The 22,068-nt window shown below is 37.5% G+C and overlaps 1 protein-coding gene across 6 annotated transcripts in view; it reads right to left on the reverse strand.

Moving 5' to 3' along the window:
* HEATR5A (HEAT repeat containing 5A) overlaps positions 1–20,521 on the reverse strand; it is a 65,279-nt gene extending 44,758 nt beyond the window's left edge. For 3 of the 6 annotated variants that reach the window (XM_042048044.1, XM_042048043.1, XM_042048040.1), the window contains exons 1-8: positions 19,973–20,104; positions 10,860–10,943; positions 9,127–9,374; positions 7,893–8,104; positions 4,997–5,105; positions 4,331–4,480; positions 3,897–4,068; positions 1,754–1,914 (exon numbers count right to left, since the gene is read on the reverse strand). In XM_042048044.1, the coding sequence (XP_041903978.1) occupies positions 1,754–1,914; positions 3,897–4,068; positions 4,331–4,480; positions 4,997–5,105; positions 7,893–8,104; positions 9,127–9,252 (930 nt within the window). In that variant the 5' untranslated portion in view covers positions 9,253–9,374; positions 10,860–10,943; positions 19,973–20,104. Of the gene's footprint in view, positions 1–1,753; positions 1,915–3,896; positions 4,069–4,330; positions 4,481–4,996; positions 5,106–7,892; positions 8,105–9,126; positions 9,375–10,859; positions 10,944–19,831; positions 19,928–19,972; positions 20,105–20,425 lie in introns of those variants that run through there. The other 3 variants (XM_042048041.1, XM_042048042.1, XM_042048045.1) reach the window with 3 other exon arrangements.
* Positions 20,522–22,068: the final 1,547 nt, after the last annotated feature.

Below are 22,068 nucleotides of genomic sequence, written 5' to 3' on the forward strand. Positions count from 1 at the left end.
TGTGTCTAACATAAACAACAAAATTACTCATGTAGAAGAAAGGGAACTATTGTAGACAAAATAATTATACTATAGATCCTGTTAGCAGCTTATTGTTCTTGACAAATACTACTTAGGTTTCATTATGCATCAGTACATTACTCTGGTTTTACAGATTTGAAAACTGAGGAATTTAACAGGATAGACTTGTGAAGAGTCTGCCACGGCTTCATTTTAAACTCTGTCTTCAACAAATATAAAATCTTCCATATGTAAGAAGTCATCTTCAGAGACTTTCTTATTTTTAAATTTCATAATAACCTGCCATCACTAATTAATACATTTTATAACTGCAAGTGTTTTCTACTCACACGCACTGATAAATTCACAATTTTCCAAGCTTTTTTTACAGAAACATTGCACTATTTAAACTGTTCTGTTACAGTTTGAGTGTACCATCTGTCACAGGTACTACTGCGTTAACACAGAAATGCATGAAAAAAGAGACAACTTCCAAAGACCAGTACAAATAGTCAAAACATTGGACTGAGATACCTGATATATTCCTGGAAAACTAATAAAACTACCCTGTCTATAGAAAAAAAAAAAAAAGAGAATATGCAAACGAACACACAAAATTCCTCATAAGAAAGTTCACAATTATTGCTTATATCCACCAATTTCTGTATTTGCCTCATACATACTTTGTCTTGTGTCTAACATAAACAACAAAATTACTCATGTAGAAGAAAGGGAACCCTAGGAACCCTAGGAATCTCTGGCATGCATTTTCTAGGCAAATAGCTGTCAACGTATTATTGTTCCCCAGCTTTTCTGTTCTCTCTGCCAAAAGTTAATGCTTCCACTCAGCAAGACCTGAGCACAGAAGACAATTTGTGAGCACCTTCTAGCTGTTTCACTGCAAAATCTGGCAGCTTGTATTAGAAATTCAAGCTAATTTAAAGATCCTTTGCACTGCAGAAGTTGAAATGTACTGACAAACTGCCTTACTGGCAAAGGTGGTTAATCATATAGCTGTGGGATTGTAACATACTGAAATAATCACAGCTGTTGAATACATAAATGTTCATCATGACCTTTAGTCTTGATTCACAGGTTTCACATTTGAATATCTACAATTTAGCATGTTTACATTTAAGACAATATTTAGAGGATGAAGCCAAGCTGATATTATGTGAAAATTTTATACTGTTTTTACGAGCGTGCACTATATGGCCTGACTTCAGTCCTGTTCAGTTAACAAGATTCTATGCTTTGAGCATCCTGGAACACAGCAAAAGAGATGCTGGGTTTTTTCCACTAAATTATGTTTTCCTTACTTTTCATGCACTTACTCAAAGCAGAACCATCCTTTCAGAACTAGACTTGGAATTCTCTATAGAGAAGGAAAATATTTCAAACTCAAACATTTCTTGTAACTTCTCCCTTTAATTTTCAGACATAAGGAAATAAGTTCTAAATTAAAAATTTGAGGAATTTATTTATACCACTCATTTGAAATTCATATCATGTGAAGCTTTCACAAGTAGGACATATTTCGTTTTTAAAATTTCAAACTCTCGGGTAAACAATAAGCAACATCAGAAATCTCTTCTTTTCCTTCCAGCGTGACTCAAGAAGTAAATCCTTATTTTCAAGTATATACATTTCATTACAGATACAAAAAAAGGAAGAAAGAAGATACATATGCAGAGCAAAGCAATGATACAAATGTTTAGCAATCTCAGAAAATCATAACTGATGTAATCCAAACCTGGGTGACTCCAACTCTAACATCTCTGCTGACTGAACTGGTCCCTTTCAACATATCGCCACTGGCTCGTAGAAATCCACAACTTCCACGAAGAAATCCAGTTCCCAATAGCTCCATCACATCTTCCAAAGAGATTCTGCGGAAGTTATGCTTGGTAGATGCTAAGAATAGATGTAAATCTTTAGAGGAACAGCTCCAAAATCTTGCTACATTTAAAAGTAGAGAGTTTCAACTCTCTTAATTTTAGTAAAAATAATTTGCACAAACTCAGTAGCACAATCAAATCTAAATACTGTTTGAGCATAACTTCACAACAGAAACTAAGACATTTTAGCACTCAGTGCTCCAGCAAAGCACAGTCTCTCTCAAGTTTTCCTGCAATAAGTACCTTTAAGTAGTTTAAGCCATTACTTAATATGCATACTTTTTCCCATCCTCAGCATTTACCATCTATGCTCCCTCTGCAAAAAGGTCTGTAAGGTATACCCCAGCACCCACAGTTTCATGAAAGCCCTGGTTCTGACACATTCCAGCTTACCAGCAAAGACAACCTCTATTCCAAACTACACACAGGGCAGATACCTCTCTGCTACACTTAGCCAGGTAAGGGCATAACTACAGGTTCTCTTAGAAAAAAAATCAACTCACCTTAAGATAGCTCTCTAAAAGAGTGAGAATAATAAAATATGCTTACAATTGTCTAGGAAAATTATTTATCCCCCATTCCTATTCCAATTTCAACACTTTATTTCTTGAAATAAAGTTCTTCTAAAATACATGCTGGGACATGTATGTGTAAACTTAGCATGATGAGATCACACTGTGCAAACAAAGTGACCTAAAATTTTCACTGCATTTTTCATTCTCTTTCAAGGACTCAAATGAGAAAAGGAGTAAGAGAATTTGAGATAAACACGTCCAGAAAAAAAAATTAAACAAAACCCCCTCAATATCAGCAGGTTATCAGTTACAATGCACAAATTTCAGGACTACAAATTTCTTCATGTACCGCTCCCTCCACCTCTCTGACAGCTCCTTCTAGTCCCCATCTAGCTTCTGCCCCACTTAGCTCTAACTTCTTTCTAACTAAAAATAACTAAAATAAGGACAAAACTCCTTGAAATACCCAACCAAATAATTTATAAGCTTCTTATTTTAGAGCTTCAGAAATAGCAAGTACTTTGCTTACATAGATTAAAGAAAACTAACGAGACTATAAAGAGGTCAGAATATTATTTTATTTTACTGAGAAAAAGATAAATGCTGATTTTTTTCTGTAACACAGTAATTCTCTCCAAAAGATTCTTAGGGAAATACTTTGTAAACAAAGACTTCAGAGTCTACAATGCAAATACAGAGCCTCAAGTATTCTGAAAAACAGTAAGTTGGGCTTAAAGGCATGTCATTTTGTCATTTGCTGCTTATTGCATTGAAGGCCTTCTTTGTTGCCATTAAAGGCAGAACAAACAGTCTGAATCACACTTATCCTGCACCCTGTTACATTTTGCTTAGATTACAGTTAGATATTTAGCTTGGGGCTTCTAAGACTAAAACCACTCAGTCTGAATCACACAAAGTATTGGAAATGATAACTTTGTGCCAGGATGCTTCAGTTAGCTCGAGTACTGTCTGTCAGAAAAAACTGTTACATGGCTGTTGCTGCAAACGGAACTGCCTGCTAATTTCTGCTTCTGATCATATTTATACTGCTATCCACTGACAATCCAGATGTTGCATTGATTACTGCAGAAAAACAGCTTGAAGGTATCCTTAACGTTTTAGTTTGACAGAGAGACAGCCTCAAATCTTAGTTGTTTCTACACTGCTTAAATTAATCTTGCTTTTAAATTCCTGAAGTTACTAATTTCTCACCATACAGTAACAATCTCATAGTGGAGAAAAAGTTTTACCAAGTACTTTTCATTATTAATTATTTTATAAAGATAGATAGATAGATAAATAGACAGATAGACACAACCAAAAGCACAGCAGTTCACAAGAAAAAAGACCAAACCAGAGACAAGAACAGTCGAAAGAAGCTTATAATGTGATTTTACTTCAGGCTTCAAGAAAACTTGAGAGCTTCTTATCATCTCACAGATTTTTACAGATGAAGAATCAGCAAAGAAAGTACATACTTTACCTGTTGTCTGCTTAGATGTTAGAGCTCTAGCCAATATTGTGCCTAAAAGTTTTGAAACTGCTAATCGTACATCATAATTGGAACCTTCAAAGGATTTAAAACATAAGGTAACAACACTATCCAGGTCTGTACTCCACATAAATACCGCTTCATTCTGAAGTTCAAGAAGACACTAGACAAAAAAAGGGAAATAAAAGTGTTTTGACATGGAAAAGCACTCAGTAAAAATTTTTGTTTGCTCCATGATACACTGAGTTCTCCCTAACAAAATAAGCACTTTGCTTCACACTAAAATGACTTGAATTTTTTCTGCCAAGTTAATATTAAAGAAACACAGATAAGCAAACAATGTATTTAATTCTGTGTTCATCAATCATTAGAACAGAATTTTATGTCTCAGGGAGCTACTAAAAACAGCTCATGGAGCAGTTTACCTTTGCAGCAGCACAGCGGACAGCCATGGATCGATCTGTCAAACACGATCGGGCAGCTTTGTAAATATCTCTATGACAGGGGATAGCAGCAGCTCCTAAACCATTTAACATATTTTGCAAACTAAGCATGATTTCATAACGACCTTGAGACTGAAAAATGAAAAAGAGAAATGTTAAAGCTTTGTAACCCTAAGTTCTTTGGAACTACAAAACGCCAACTACTGAAATAGGTAAAAAATGGTTGAGTCTTTTAGAGATCTATTTATACCGAAATAAGTTAAAGCAGGTAACTTGCCCTAAAACCCTATAAGCAAATGAAAATAGGAATTCTATGTTCTATCGAAAAGTAGTAATTACAACTATAAAATTCAAAACATAAAGTATGAGCTATAGAAAAAATGTTCTCATTAATAATGCAATTAAATTTTCTAATTTATCAAGAAATTTCATGAATTCAGATTAAGAAAGCTGTGATCCACCCTTTTATAGTCATAATCAATTAACTCCAGTACTTCTTTAGAATTTAGACACTGATTTTTATCTGAATTTTCACAACTTTTTTTTTTATTTTGGTATCATGCATTTTCTCTTATTCATTCGTCCAGCTACCAACAGTAAAAATCCTTCTATTTTTCCAATCATTTTTTAAACATGCTGTTCCAATACCTCTGCATTCTTCATTGCTTTAAGCACATTCCCAACGGTGTCAGTAAAACTGTTTCCCAAAATTCTTCCCAATTTTTTGTATAAATAGCCCAAGCATACCACCGCAGCACTAAAACAAAAGCAAATCCAAAGATGCGTGAAAATGGATGCAGTTAAGAGATGAAAGGGATTAAGACGACTGAAGTAATCAATGGGCAAACAGCAAAATAACTAAACAGGATGTCCCAAAAATGTAAGTGGATCATCAAAAGGGAAAAAAAAATTGTTTGTATGTGGCACATAACCTCTAGAAGAAATGCAGCTATGAGGGTTACTAAAGTAACTTGGATAATACAAGAATTCAGGTAATACAGTCTTCCAGTACATTTTACAATAGGAATACAGTTTTCATATCCACTTTTAAACCTTAACATTAATTTCATGCTCTGTGTCATGCCGCAGCAGATGCTGCCAGAAGTAGCCAGGGACAGGTTTACTTACAACTTGATGGTTGACTGTAGACTGCAAATGGTCTAGTAATTCCAATTCTGTCATTATTATATAACAATACATAATAAGGGAATACCTTGAAGGAAATAAAACTATAAACCCATGTCCTTTTCACTGTAGACAGATGCTGAATTTAGCATCCATGTGAAATACTTGACAACTGGGTTCTGTGTACTCATTGGCCTCTCCTTTAGCAAAGGCAAAAAATGCTAATATTGAGAAAAAAAAATATCAAGAAATAAAGAAATAGTTGCCTAATAAAAGAGCATTTTCCTTTCAATAATTAGTTAGTGAAAACACTTGGGTTTTGTATTGACTGATCTGTAACTAAACCAATTGATTTCATGAATACAAGGAGAAAAAGAATTGTATGTTTTATCAGCTTTTAGTTCTTTTCCAGACCTACTTAAATAAGCAGACATTGCTCAGCATCCCCTTCAACAAAACAAGATTTTTCTTATTCCCCACCTGAATTCAAGTTCCACATACATAATTTTAAATTCTCATACCGAATATATTCTTAATTAAAAAAATACATTTAATATTTACAGTAATTCCCTACACGGTAAGAAAAACAAATCTAGTACCTTCTATCTCTTCTCATACCAAAATACTACTTTCATTAAAAACCCATTTTTTGCTATTGCTTTTATCCAACTCAGTACACACCAACAGTTTGGATTTAAATTTTGTTCATGGTGTGCCTGGGCATAAAATTAGTATTTTCCCATTTCACTGCTAAATTGAGTAACTGATGGTTACAGGTACTCTCCTTTATAAAGTAATAAAGCTGCATTCATGCTGCATGACCTGTTTATCTGATTTGGTATAGCATTCACATCATGCTGAATTTTAGTAGCAAATGAGCACCTAACTAAGGTTGTGTTTAAAATGCTTGCCTAAAACATTTCCATCTTCCACCTACAGGAAAGAAGAAAAGCGATAAATTATGAGATAAGAGACCAATTCACTGGAATCTGTATTTAAAGGAGTTCCCAGGTGTATCAACATATTGTGAACACTGATGGTGAAAGTGTTGCTATGAGACAACATGGGCATGCATGCTAAATATGGACAGATGGCAAACAAAGACAACACTTTAATCAAGATCAAACCAACAACAACAAAAAAAGCAGTTTTCTACACTGAACACCAAGTAGTTCGCATATTTGCAGCCTAGGATGAAAGATTTTACTCAATAAACAGATCTGTACTTCCAATTATTTTCTGTAGCCTGTTGTTTCCGTGTCAATTCTATCAGATATCCCTTTACCAAAACTTTATTGAAGAAAATCGTATTTTACAGTTCTCTTTTTCTCCATCTCTTTTTTCCTTTCCTCACTACTGCTTGCATACCCAGGAACACTCTGAACATGGCCACATCTCTCTCTCTCTCTCTCTCTCCCCCAGCTACTACTCTGCATTCTGGCTTTGATTATCTCCCATTTCTGCTTCACTGCCAATGGCCTCCCCCATCCCTCCTTGCTGTGCTGATGTCACCCTACTTCCTCCAGTGTGGCATACTGCAGCTGAAGCAGGAAGGCCTGCAGAGCTCTGTCCCACATGACAACTCACCTATACTGTTAATGCAAATCACTGGTAAGAATATAGCATAGCAGTAATTTGCTTTGCAAGACTAAGACCCTTTATAACAAACTTACTCTTAACTCAAAAGACTGCACAAGAGGTCAATTGGAACAAGAAGGAAACAAAAAAAAAAGGTATTAGAAAGTACAACTGACTCCTTGCAAAACCTGTTTTCAGGAATCTTTACCTGTGTTGTCAGAAACAGGTTTAGCACATGAAGTAAACGATGAAGAGAGATTCTACGCTGCTGTCAATACCGTATCATTAATGCACAAGGATGTTTTACTATCTCTCCTTTAATTTAATTCACTATAGTGAGAGATGTGCATAATTCAGGAATGAAGGTCATTCATAACATTTCTGCACATAAAGATCTGGCTTCACATTCTGAAGTAACAGTCCATGTTTCTCTGCTCTGTTGGTTATGCTTTAGGTATTTAGTAACAAACATTGCAGGTATTTCTAACTATATCCGGTTTCCCAGCTGGATTAAGAAATGTACTCAGTACCTGTCTTTTGTACCTGGAGTAGTACTGGTCTGTTTTAGTGCTCTTCTCAGCACTATTATTACCTTCTCCTTGTTTTTTAAGCACCTGCCCTCTCATAACTGTTATCCACTGTTGGTATTCTCCCTGGCCTGATTTTCAATTGTCTGTCTGGAGACCACCAGGTACCTTCCTGATGCACACATACAACATGGACTACCAGCACAATCTTTGTTTTATTATGTATTTTATGGCAGTGAACTCAGATGCATTTCACCACTTAAATCTGTCTCGTTATTACTGGACTTGAAGCTTGAGGGTAAAAAAGCACTTACAGTTTTGTAGGCAGATAACTTGGTGAGTCATCTTTACTCCGAATGAGTTCATTGCATTTGTCAATTGTTTGGTAAACAGAAAAAGTGTCTCCAGTGCTATAAAGTACAGCTAAATTCTTGGCAAGAAGCCGTCTGGTAGGAGGTCCTGGTGAATTGTTTAATAAAGAAGTCAATTGTTCAACCAGTTTCTTCTGGTTTTCCCTTATGTCAGCCTGGAAATAAAATCAGTAACCAGTTAAAGTCCAGTTAAATTTAAAAGTGAGTTACAGATGATTAATGTAAATTATCTTTACTTTTCATTACTACCATTCTGATAATGACATGCTGAACTACAAATGAACATTTTATTGCATTTTTATACTTAAAGAAAATTTCAAGCAAGTGACTATTTTATTCTTCTTAAAAGACCCAACACTTTTTTTCAGAGCATGATTATTTCTAGTAGCATTTCAAGAGTATTTTCCTTTTGGCACTTCTATACTTAAATCTTTCTCAAACAAAGTTGCCTTTTCTTACTTTTTTTAAGTCTGCTTTAAAATAAAAGAATTCACAGATATATAGGAAGTTTAATAGCGAAGAACTTTAAAGAAGAAGCTGAGTTTCAAGAACTTGAGCATTAGAAAAGAAAGAACTTCCCTTAAAACAATCATCCAGTCTTGTATAAATTTTTTAAATACTCTTAAAAAAAAAAAAAAGTACCTGGCACTGTATTTCATTTACATATTTTCATCACCAATAACAACTCTTAAATAGCATTATTTTGGTTGGTTTACTCTTACTCTTACATGCCTACATAACCTATTCAATATCCTCTAAACAGTGAATCAAACAATTGGAGAGTTGGCTAGAAACAGATCTCTTACCATTTGACTAGGAAAATTTAAAAAAAACCAACAAAGAGATAGATGTTACTTTCCTGCTTGCTAGAGAAGCATCAAATAATTGTGCAACACTAGGTCGAAGCATTAGTGACATTCTTCATAATGGGGCTGCAAAATCTTGGAGTAATAATAAGAGTTAAAAAATAAAATTCCTTTCATTGGACAAGTGGCTCTGTCATTAGAAGGGCTGTGACCAAGAACTTAGAACACTTAGAAAGCTGCTGCTAACACTGAATATGCTTTCACTCCTTGTACATGCAAGACATGAGGCAAATAACGTTGCATATTGCTCTTTGATTTTAAACAAAGTAACAAAAGGATAGGCTCTTCTTCTCAAGTCTCATTACACTTACTCTGCTAGTCACTGGTAAAAGTTTTTCCAAAAACTGTAACCATGCAAAAATAAACTCTGCTTTTTGAAATTCTCCAAGCTGGTTATACGCTTCTTCATTAAGTAGTAAACTGTGAGCTAACTCCATTCCTTGAAATTTTCCTCAAATCTCCCAACACCACAGAATGAAAAAAAATCCAACAGACTACCAGAACTTCATTAATCAGTTTTCTTCCTTGTTAATATCTGGCAAATTGGAAGTTTGAACACCTAAACAGAAAAAACAAAAAGTTAATAGAAAGTCAACAATCATATAATATGTAATACTCATGCTTGACTAAAAAGAAAATTTCAAAGGAAAGCCTAATATAAAAAGTAAATCATAGCAGTTTTATTTAGTTGTCTTTAGTAATACCAAATGTTTTTAAAAATGAGATAATGGTATTGATGCAGTATGCCAGTTGAAGTTAAATATACTTCAGAGTATATCAGAGGGGTTCCCACTGAACAACTGATTTTCCTTCACCTTGTTTTGCATGAAGTGAGATTTTCTAGTCCTTGATCATATACTTGAAAGTAATGACCAACTGACCTCAAACATAATGACTTTGTTATCAAGAACAAAGTGTAGCAAAAGCTGCAACTAACAATTAACAAACTCCTGTTAATTATATTCACAAATATAAATGCTGACATATTATTGAAACACTTTAGATATTCTCAATGCCAAGCAAGGAAAAAAAAGCTTCCAGAATTTCATTGCTGAGAAAACCTCTAATAATCTCTTGGAAAAAAAACCCCAAACCCAAACTTGAAAAAAGACTGTTTCAAAACTCAAAGTTCAAAAGAAGTTATGTTTCACTTATCTCTCTGATTATTTTGGGAATTTCCACATTATTGATAAGCAAACCAAGATGAAAAATACTTCTAATGATATCTTCCCCCCCCCAATATCTAAATGCCATATAGCCTCAAAATACAAAATAGAATATTCTGTAGGCTTCACAATTAAAAACAGCCAGGGAGATTCTGGTAAAATGTCAACCATATTCTAAACTCCCAAGCAAGTTATCCTTTTCAGAGGTCACTAAGACTGCTGAACACGGTTTTTCCTATGCAGTAACAACATTATAGCGTAAAATGATCCGTCAAATAGTAGACGGGCAATATAAAGCATTGATAAATAATTCAGTACTCGGGTTGTCATCAAACACAGAGCAGAAGGTTACCTTTACCACTTTCTACACTTTTTTATGTAAAATGTACTCACAAAAAAAAAATTAGTCACATTTCATTTATTATAATGAATTGTCACTTCAAATCTACCTGAAATACCAAGCAGCTTGACAAGGCACCACACTATAAAATGGCAAGCAGATCTAAATATACATAGCACATTATACCTCTACATATTTTGTCTACCTAGGTATGTAAAAGTTCCAAATTTACCACTTATCTCACTCCTAGAACACTCACAGAATTTAGCTCTATCCTCACATTTTTTGAAACATAGCAAAAAGAAGTAGGATTAAATATAGAGTTTCATCACTGCTCAGCATGAAAATTATATATATATGTCACAAATGGTCCTTTTTTTCCTCACCCAAGGCCTGTTCTAACACCTACCATCTCTAAACCACCTACTAAACCACAGCAGCTTATCCAATTTACATACCCGTCTCAGGACTACAACTCATAGTTGCTTTCCCTAACTGAAAAGATCAGTTTGTTGCCAGACACTGGCACTTAACTTACCTAGCAGATAAATTCTCTTCATTGTAAAAACTGTCTTTCTGCTGCTCCAGGCTTTTGGATCAAGGATGTTAAGAACTCGATTTTCTAAGAAAATAATTAATACAAAGAACAACGTTAGGAAAGACAGCACATAAGAAACAAGTGTCGTTTGTATACAAAACAAGAATTTCAAAGTCTTGCAATACCAACAATGTTTATTAAGTAATAGCTCACCAAAAAAGACTGGAGCTCCATGAATATTACCAGCTCTTTATGTGTTACATTTAAATTTGGCAGACCCACCATATGTGCCATACAACTGGGATCATTTAACTACTGAAATCACCTTTCTTATTTCTGCTTCATTAACTCAGTTTAATTCTAAACCAGTAAAAAGGAAGTTCAAACAGCATAATAACCATAATAATTTTCTAGAAAGATTATCCAACAATCAGCAGAACTCACAAAGGTGATTCAACTGTTCTGAAAAATTCATGTACAATACTATCAATACAAGACATGAGGATTATCAATCCATTCTCCTAGCCTCCAGATATAGTTTTAATATTAGAATTCATGGGCAAAAACATTTCCTTTCAAAACTCATTCAACGTGAACTTACTCTGGCAGGACATGAAATACAGGTTGCATGCTATTTTAAAAGCATTCACTTTTCAATCACTCCTCAAAAGACTAACGCTGAAAACAAAGAAAAAGTACATGCAGACAGAGTAATCCAAATTTCTTTTTGCCTGGTGAACCAGTGTTCAGTCTGCTGAAGAAAAGGTTCAAGATGATGTAACAGCCTTCAAAAGGGAAGGTTACCAAGAACATGAAGACAGAGTCATTACTTTGTAATTAAAACAAGTGAGCTTCCCTCTTGACAGAAAAAAAAAAATTTCATTGTAAGGATTATCAGCCACTGGGACTTGTGTTGAGAAATTGCAGAACCTGCACCCTCAGGGGTTTCTACCACTTGACTGGACAAAGCCCTAAGCAACATCATCTCAAGTTATTATTGTAGCTTGTTTCTAAATGAAACACTTCAATTGTATAAGCACACATTTGCAAAACCAATTTAAATCTATTTATTTATTTTTAGCCTAAATTAAAGACAGAAAAAATGTTCTGGTGTAGTTGCTGATCTTTATAATGAACACCTGCTAACATGGCCAGAAACACTAGCATTTCTCAAAGAAAAGACTATTAGGGCTGAATTACAAAGACTGACTGCTTATTATGCAAGAATTAGTTTTTGTAGAAACAGAACTGTCCATACAGAACAAAAAAAAAAAAAAATCCCAGACCTGATCTTTCCACTGCTGGTCAACAAGCAAACCTTGATTCCATGAACCTGTACAGAAAGCAGTATACTCTCTACCCTATGCAAAAAACTTATTCCAAACACTTATTGAGGCTCCCTTCAATAAGCTCTAAGCCTGCACACCAGGGATAATTATGAAACTTCAGAAGTAATGATAAAAGAAGGGCACATGCATACAAACTTGGGAGAAGAAAGGCAAGAATGCAGGGCATTAAGTTCTACTGCAGCATACTGGTTTTGTAGAGAACACAGCAAAAGGCACAGTGCTCACAAGGCTACACAAAGCTGAACATGCGGATGAGCTACATTTGATTAGTAACAAATATGTCCTTGTTATGTATACAAGATATTTCCAGGCGATTTCTAAGTGCAGAAGAAAACATCCAACCCAAAGCCACACTGTCCAGACAGGTGGGACTCTGCTCTAACTGAAGGCGTGGCACAGCCATGCTCTGGGCTGGTCACGCACCAGGAAAGACTGAATGCTCTGTCAGCCACTGGAACTGCTGGGCCATCATCATGCACCAGTAAATTGATGCAAGTACAACCTAAGCATGTAAAGATGCACCTCTACTTACATGAAACCCATGTTTAGAAATGCTGAAATATTTGATAGTGCTTTTCCCCTGGTGTTATAATTTTGATGCTTCTCAATAAGAAAAAGAAGTCTGGGGGAAAAAATGTAAAATTTAATTAAATGAGATGTATACTATGCCATTAACCAAAATAAAAAGGCATATGTGCCTGATGCAATCTTCATTTGCTAACCAGCATGATGCACCATCCTTTTGGTTTCGTCGTCAGGTAACTGAAGTAATTACAAGAATTACTTTCCCATCAGTACTACAAGAACAGATCAATCAAAGATCCCTCCTTTTTTTTTCCTGTGAGCTAAGTTTATTTTACATTTATACTATGCTACAAAACAGGCACACAGACTTATTGGCCAAGGCAGAAGTTGTTCCTACTTACTACTAACAAAAAGTTTTTCATTTATCAACTGCCAATTTTACAAGCAGGATTGTTCAAGACTGGTCAGAAAAGAGCTCAGAAAAGCTCTTGGAGCAAGCACTAGATGGAATGCCACCCTGTAAATTGAAAGGAATAAAGGGTGAATCAAGCATTAAAAGGCAACAGCAAATGAATTTTTGAAGTTTCTGACAAACCACAATGAGAAAAAAGGGACCTGTAATCTTCTTTAAATAAAAGGTGAGTCATCCAGGGTAAGACTGATCTTAGTAGCTGCCTTTAGCAATTGTCTTTCAAATATGATTACCAACAGACCACCCATGACAAAGTTATAACAGTAAAGAACCCAAATAGATCTGTTATGTGTATCAAGTTCATTCTGAGCTAGGTAATCTCCTCAGGCTTTAAAAGATGAGGGAAGCAGACCACAGACTGCTGTATATCTTTCACATGGAGTCTAAGTCAAAAATTGTAACATTACCACTGAAAAAGCTATGAGCAGTAATGGCAACTTAGTGAATTTCACTCTTCCTTCCAACTAGTGGCATATTTTGCTTATGCACAAAAAAATAAGCAGTACCGAAAAAAAGTAATCTGCAATAAAGCAGACTCGTAACTGATCTTTCACTAAAAGATCAGCCTTTAAATTATGACTCATTATTTTAATGAAGATTGACACAAGTAATGGAAACTACCACACAAAATCAATTTTGTACTTAAAAATTCATTTCCTTTTAAAATTTTTCAAATTTGATCTCTGTTTCAGCAGTTTGCTTCTCTTTGCTGGGAACAAGTGCTGCTCAAACAGAAATTTCATCAACCCCAGTTCTCTGAGGATGATGCTCAGGTGAGGATCTAATGCACAATCTAGATGAGGGTCTAAGTACTTTACACCTACTTTGTAGTGAAGAAAATAAAGTGCCATTTACCTTACCTTAATAATAATTATTTATATTTTTCTAATTTCAAAAGTATTAACATAATTATGCACTAAATCTGATATAATAAACCTGTGGATTCAATTCTGTACCAATGACTAATCTAGCAGAGACACAAGTACATATTAGCCCTCTAAGAAACTACTGTTGTTACTCATTGACAGTAATGAGTAACAGTAAAAAAAGAATAATAGTAATGATTAAAATGAAAAATGACCAGTAATAATAACAACCAGTGTTCTCGTAACAGCTGCCATTGGGCAGACTACACAATCAATGCCATAACCATCCCACTGCTGAAAAACAGAGCTGAAGCACATTTGTTAGCTTCAAGCTGACCCTCACTGCACTGCAGGGGTATTTTAACTGACTTCAAATCCACATTATTTAAAAATTATTAATTAATAATAGATATTATTTATTAATAATACATAATTATTTATATAATAATTAATAAGATTTATTTTCATCTGCCTAACAAGTGAACCAATAAGTTTAAGAGAAAGCCTTCCAGCCTGACACATTTAATTGTAGCCATTAACAGTTGAGATCAGTGTTACTCCTGCAGCACTGTTTAAAAGTTTAATGGGATGATCGTTAGCAGTGCATCGGAGCTGACTGCATGGAGAGACATCGATGCTCAAACCTTTGTTACACCCTTGCACGTACCTGTCCAGTGTCTCCCAAACATAAACAAAACTCCTGCCCAGCTCCCTCGGACTTACTTCTGACAAGAGAAACTGAGTATGATGGTCTCTGCCAGCTGGGTGGAAAAACCTTAAAGCACCAGCCAAATGCAGCTATTACTGAATGAAACATAGACCAAAATCCAATAGTTACAGTGTACTGTTTATGCTAGTAGGCAAAAATAAAGAGGCCCCCGGGTCTGGAGAAGGCCAAAAGTGCAGGATCAAACTCCAGCAACTTCAAATGGGAGGTATGATTGCCCAGGAAACGAAGAATTTAGTTAGCTTTAGTTGTAATCTGGCTAAAATTTATAGCACACACAGAAAGAATCTAATTTAAATAAACAACAATTACAGAATCTCAGTCATTTCATAAAGAATGAAAAAGAACTAAAATTTCACCTTAAATGAGTTTGGAGTTTAGATACTTGAAATACATTGGAGTGGGAATATTCAAGAGATAAAGACATTTATAATTACGGGAAGGACAGACCAGCCTTTGTTTACTTACTCACTTCTACAAACTACTACCAACTAACTCACAGAAGCAAAGTCTGCCTCAACATCTTCAGTTAGAGAAGGCAAAGCTAAATAAAAGCATCAGTGTAAGTGAATCAGTACTTCCACATCCTTTGTGTGGCAGGATCCCCATCATTCAGCCAACTCGTACCTTTTTTCTACATACACAAACCTTAAACTTTTGCTCCACAGAGCTACATGAAGCAACAGCAGGTAACTGCTGGTCCCAACATAACAGTGACCCCTCTGTACATACTTTATGTTCAGTAGTGCTAATCACTCTAGGCCTTTCATTCAACCAAAAAACCCCCCAAAAAACTGGGAATTTCAGGTGCCCTTTTACTACTTTCTTGTATGTATTTTCAAAGAAACATACAAGGAAATGTAGGAAATTTCGGCACCAGGACAAGAAGAAGAGAGGGGAGGAAGAGACAAAGAGAACATTAACTCCCCTGAAGTCTGTTTCCTTAGCAGAAACACTGGTTTCTGCTGACATGTTTCACTGATTAAATACTTCATGAAGAGGATTAAGAAGAACTCATGAAACCAGAGCCCAGTCTTTCAATGCATACACACACATACTTGAATTTGTCACTGCCTGGTCTCATAAATTTAAACCAAATTACCCTTGGCATCAAAACTGACAAGTGGTTTTCATCCAAAATTAATATACAGCCATAAAGAAGCCAGGTATTTTGCAGTGTTACGTTACATTGGTCAGCAGTAGGGAAATTTGAAGCCAAGCACAGAGAAGATGGGACCAAAAGTGATGTTTGGCAGCAGTTTGCAAGAACAAGCCACAGGAGAAAGTCATCACAAGACCACAGCTCGGAGCACATGGAAAATAATACCAGGCCAGAGAGGAGAAGGTCCAAAATTTTAAGGCCTTTAAATCAAGCAGAACTGTAACTCTTAACACCAAATTTTGAGTCCATTATCATGTGAAAAACACAGCAAATAAATCTCACGGTTGAGTACTCATATGCTTTATTGTATATTCTATGGTATAAAGGGATTCAGTTTCCCTCACAGATCTTCCTTTTTAAATAAAAATATGTACATATTTGCATCACATGCTTATCCCAAACAGCAAAAAGCAATGAAAAATCTGACTACGAGCAACAAAAAATAACAGATGATTGCAGAACCATCCACTTCCTCTAGTTATTGCTGAAGATTTCAGACTAGGACAACTTTCACTTATGTAATATTTTTGTATGCAATTATTCTGCTTAGAAACATGATTCTGAAATCATAGATGTCGAAACAAGACACTTTTCTTTCAGTCTTTCCTCTTAATAGTGCTCTGGATGAAGAAATTTGCCACAGGAAAGGTATGTGTCTATTCTCTCACCGAAAATTTGGTAGCATTTATGCAGGTACTCGTTAAAGATGCAATCCAAGTGCATCTCCACATATTGCATGCTCCACATATGTAGGTCGTGCAGTGCTCTCACAGTGTTTCAGGCTGTACTAAAGAACAAATATCATACAGCCCAAACAGCTACTTCCATTTGTGTTGCAAAACAAAGGGGTTATATTTTGATGTTTTGTGAACAATGATGCTCAAACAAAGCACTTGTTTACTCCCACAGGAACAGTTCCAAATGACTGGATTTCCTACAGAATGCTTATCAAATGTTATTGATTTCCAAGTTTTGGAGGAATTACCCAGTATCTGAAAGAGCAATAAAGCTTAAAGACAACAAAGGCCTAAGTGAAATCTATCAGAATCCTTGCTCTGGGCTTCCTGGGTTTAAAAATATTCACTCAAAGAATGTGACCACCCACAATCCTCATACATAACAGTGACAATGATAAGAACTACAACACAATATACATTTGCTGAAGTGTGAAGGAAATGACAAGACAATGTCTTCTAAGAATGCTGAATGATTTCTGTGAAGTTTTGAGGACAAAGCTTGACATAATTAGAGAAAAATACCCTAAACAAAGTGCCTGAAAATGCAATAGCTGTTTTAGCAATGTAAAATGTTAAGGACATTTTAAAAAAACTTGGGAAGACATTCCTTCATTGTGTTTAAAAGTACATACACTTTGCTTTCATGTTTCTTATCATCACTTTAATTTTTATCTCCACATGAGAAGAATTATTCCAGGAAACGAAGAAACAGCAACATTCAGTTACTGAGAAATATTAACAGCCATTTCCTGAGCTCCACAGCGGGCAGTACTGGCACACTCTGACCCCTCTGGCCCTCACAACTCTTGAATATTATTTAGGTTCATTTCTGAAAGCTTCAGTCAAAAGATAAACTTGGCTCCATTATAGGGACCTCAGAACATCATTTTGTTTACAGTCAACCTGGCAAACTGCATATAAATAATTAACCAATGCTTCTAATAGTTGGAAAAACAGTACTATATCTGTTACTGACAAATTGAGTTTAAAACATTATCTTTTTCCCCAAAACTGGACTAAGTAAACTTCAAAAAGCAATAACTATCTTCAGTCTGAATAAAAATGCATAGAACGCTTTGGGTTTACTTCTTTGCAGATTTGAAACCTGGTGTGATAGCAAGGCAAGTGCATGAAAACTACAGAAGTATAAACATCCACCTATAGAAATAATTTCAATATATGTCTGAACATAGCTTTAGTCCTGAGAATGTTGTAGATAATATTGTTTATCTAATATAGACAAAATATACCAAACTAAATATGCTGACACGGTGGGGGTTGTTTGTTTGGGGTTTTTTTGTCAGAATGACAGAAGTTTCAGGAAATCAAATTATTTGGTAAAATGTTAAATTGACTTACACTAGGTGATATATATGCATTTGGATTATCCAAAGTGCAGGTTGATTTTAGCTACGAATTTTCTGTTAAGGTAAATGCTGAATCCAGCCTAGCTCAGCATTAAATTAAGCCACCAGGAATTTTTGTTGAACATGTACTGTAATCCCAGAAAAGTATACATATTTTTCCTGAAAATCACTACAGCTTTTATTATGATTAGACTTCAACTGCACTGAAACACTGACACGGAAATTTAGCAGCAGCAGCAGAAGCCCTCACAGATGCAAACTCTGCAGGAGACTTGTTTGGCAGATCAGAGATCGCTATCCGGGCACAAATCACTGACATACCTCACTGCAATGGTTCTTTCCCTAGGTATTTTACATGGCTGCTCCCCAAAGAAAACTCCAAAACAGCTCCAAAAATGTAACTGCCTAGAGGTTTCAAGCCTTTTTGGTCTGCACTGTAGATATAGATATACTGTGTGTCTTTTTAAAGATTCTGCTAGCTGAACCCAGTAAAACCCATAAAGGTAAAAGCTGAATGGAACAAACATCCCACAACCTGAAAATGTTTTTGTTAGAAGGTGTTTTTAATCTCCTGCCTCATTAGGATGTTCTGAATCTTAAAACAGATCATCCTGCATTAATAACGTTTTTGATGTGTTGGCATATACCACCATGAACTAGTCAGTAAGTCAGCTACTTTACTGACTACAAAAACAATCCTATGTTCAATAATCAAGCACAAGTTTTCGATGTATGGCTAGACTTAGTGTAACATTAAACTGGCTTCTTCCCCCCACCTCCTTTTCATTGTGTCAAACCATCAGGAAAAGAAATCCAAGCTCCATTCAGCATACAACCAGAAGTAATCTATCTTCTGGGTCTCAATTGTTATTTCATACATGAATAGAGAATATTACACATCATGTAGCAAAACACTAAAGCATACAATATAGCTTGACTGTTTCTGAAGACAGGGAAAATATTTCTGGCACGTGAGACTAAAATAAATGTACAGTTCATGGTCACAACTGCAAACACCTAATCTTACTAAATCAAACCCCAAACTCAAAGAAACACTACAAATAATGAATCCAAAACTCAAAAGATATCGAATTTCACTTACAGAAGCACAGAGCTGGACTCACCTTAACTTTTATCTGCCTTCCTCATCTCCTATCATCCTTCTACCCGTATCTCAATAAATTTTACTCTTAACTAAACTTACAACACTTATTACTCTCCCGCATTCAAAAATGTCAACGCTAATATAACTCTACAGGTCTTGCATCCCTGTGCAAGGTTTTTACCAGTTATATGGTGTAAACTTAATCATTATCCTATCCAGACAACCAAGAATTCAAACTGCAAAAGCTTACAATAACATTTCCAAGTATCAGAATGACCAATATTGCCACCCCTCCCCAAATATTAAGTACCAAAATTTATAAGAAAATATAAAATCAGACCCCAAAATCATGGAACCTCGGTACAAGTGAATGCCAAACCCCTGCCTGCAGCCTCAGAATCCGTATCGCCCGCACCAGGCAAACACCCACGCTCGCCCACCCCCAGCCTGGCGGCACGGCCGCTCCGCCGCCGCTCCCCGTGACACCCGGGCGGCGCCCGGCTTGCCGCCCCCCCTTCCCTCCCTCACGGGGCTGAGACCTGCCCCGCAGCCCGGGGGAACGGGATGCGACGGCACGGGCTGGGCTGGGCTGAGGGAGCCCGGGAGCCGCCCGGCCGCCAGCTTTAGAGCCGGCTGTGTGTGTGTGTCACCCACCGACCCACCCGGCGGCTGCGGGGGTGATCCGGCACTTTCCGGGCGCAGGCCTCGGGCAGGCACAGCCCCGCACGACTCCCGGCTCCGCTCGGCCCTGCTGCCCCTTCACACACCCCCTGCTGTCCCTGGCCTCCCTCAGCCCGCGGTACCTGCCAGCCGCAGCGCTCCCGCGCCGCTCTACGGCCTCGGCCCCGTCCGCCCGCCCTCCTCCGGCGCGGGGGGGCGGCGGGTCCTGCACCCGAGCTGCCGCCACTGCCGCCGCCCGCCGGCGGGGAGGGGGCAGGAAAAGGAGGAGGGCGACTGCGGTGCTCAGGACTGTGCAATCGGGCCCGGAGCCATCGAGCGCCCGCGGCGGCCGGGAGGAGGGCGGGAGCGGCCCGGGGAGCGCGGAGCCCGGGGCGAGGTGTCCCGGTGCCGGAGGGGACAGAGTCACCGCCCCGGGGCGCTCCGAGGCTCCGTGGCCGCCGGGGCGATGAGCGGCTCTGCGCTAGGGGGGCACAGCCGGGGGCTCGCGCTCAGCGCTCTCTCACCAAAACCAGCAACAAAAGATCCCCCTCGATGATGCTTTGTGAAGGTAGCTCTGGCACTGCTGGGATTTGTACCTGGCTGTGATCAGAGTCTGCCATGGCTTCTGGTTTCCACTCCACCCCTCAGGCATCCACGTCCGTACTTCCCTGGGAGGGCCCCTGGGCACTGCACAGGACAGTAACAAGAACACGCCCTTTATATTAAGCGTTCGTCAAACCCAACGTTTGCAAAAGTTGTTACTCTTGGGTTTCATCAGTGTAAGCTGTGATCCCAAATCGATGTGGGATCCTAAGTCAAGGAGTATTCTGTGTCTTACAGACAAGGTCAACTGAAGCTCCAGGAATTTCACCTCGTTCCTCCTACTGCATAGGTGGTCCAGCTGGAAGTGGTTGCTTTGTCACTGGGAATTACTTCCACCCTTCCAAATTTGCACTAGCGAACTCACTGGTCATCAGAAAATACCCATTGGAGGGATTTTCTTTAATGTATTCTGTGATCAGTTTAAGTTCTATCTCAACAAGAGGAAAGTTTATGTCTCTCAATCATTTTTTAGTTTTAAAATAAACAAATAATAATCTTAGTGTAGTTTTCCAACTGATGCCCAGCCATGTTTGGAATCCAGGACCCAGATTTCTCTCCACAAGCTGTGTTTTCTGGGACTATCTTCTTTTAACTGGTGCAAACAGAATCTCAGAATCGTTAAGATTGGAAAAGACCTCTAAGATTGAGTCCAACCTTTGACTGATCACCACAATGTCAACTGGACCACAGCACTAAGTACCATGTCCAGTCATTTCTTGAACACCTCCAGTGATGGTGACTCCACCTCCTCCCTGAGCAGTCCATTCCAATGTTTAATGACCCTTTCCATAAAGAGATTCTTCCTGGTGTCCAGCCTGAACCCCCCATGGCACAGCTTGAGGCTATGTCCTCTTGAGCTATCACTGGTTGCCTGGGAGAAGAAGCCAACCCCCACCTGGCTCCAACCTTCCTGCAGGTAGTTGTACAAAGGGAACCATTGTGGTGAGGAAATAATGTCTGGGACACATAATCATAGGAGCCAAAATTGTTTCTAAACCTTGCATAAGCTTGTACATTCAACTTCATGTAGATTCAGTATGTAAAGTTTACATGCAGGGGATCCTCTGTGAACATCTGTACTCAGTCATGCAGATGATGCTGCTGAGAAGTATTTCAAAGAGTACATGCAGGGCTGCCTGATTAGATTGTGCTGCAGATGCCATGAGCACCATGCTGCGTTACCATATATGGACACTGCTTTCATTTTTACTAAACTGACTGTGATAAAAAACATGAGCACTGATGCAATGACCTTTTAAAAGAAATGCTGGCAATGGATGTGGTAGTGAAGAATATGCCTCACACCTGAAGCAGGAAATTATTTACATATTATATTTCACAGAAATCAACTTTACAAACTTGTACTGATGTAAAAGTGTCAACCTGTTTTCAAAAATCACATACATTCCCAGGAAAGAGTTATTTGCTAAGTTAACCTCATCTTGATCAGGGGCTGAGTTGCTGCTACTAAGACAGTGATTTGCAATTCACTTGTGAGAAAGGTCAGCTGAACAATTTCTGTTCAAAGACTGTTGGTGTTACGACTTTTTTCCATAAGGAACTCCAGAAAAACAAGGGCTCTCTGACAGTCCTGAGGTACCAGAAACACCTGGAAATATTTGTGAAGGATTGATCA

The sequence above is a fragment of the Corvus kubaryi genome, unplaced genomic scaffold, assembly GCF_017639235.1.
Source record: "Corvus kubaryi isolate FWS band 111438036 unplaced genomic scaffold, C.kubaryi_AGA036_p1.0 66, whole genome shotgun sequence".
Classification (NCBI taxonomy): Eukaryota; Metazoa; Chordata; class Aves; order Passeriformes; family Corvidae; genus Corvus; species Corvus kubaryi.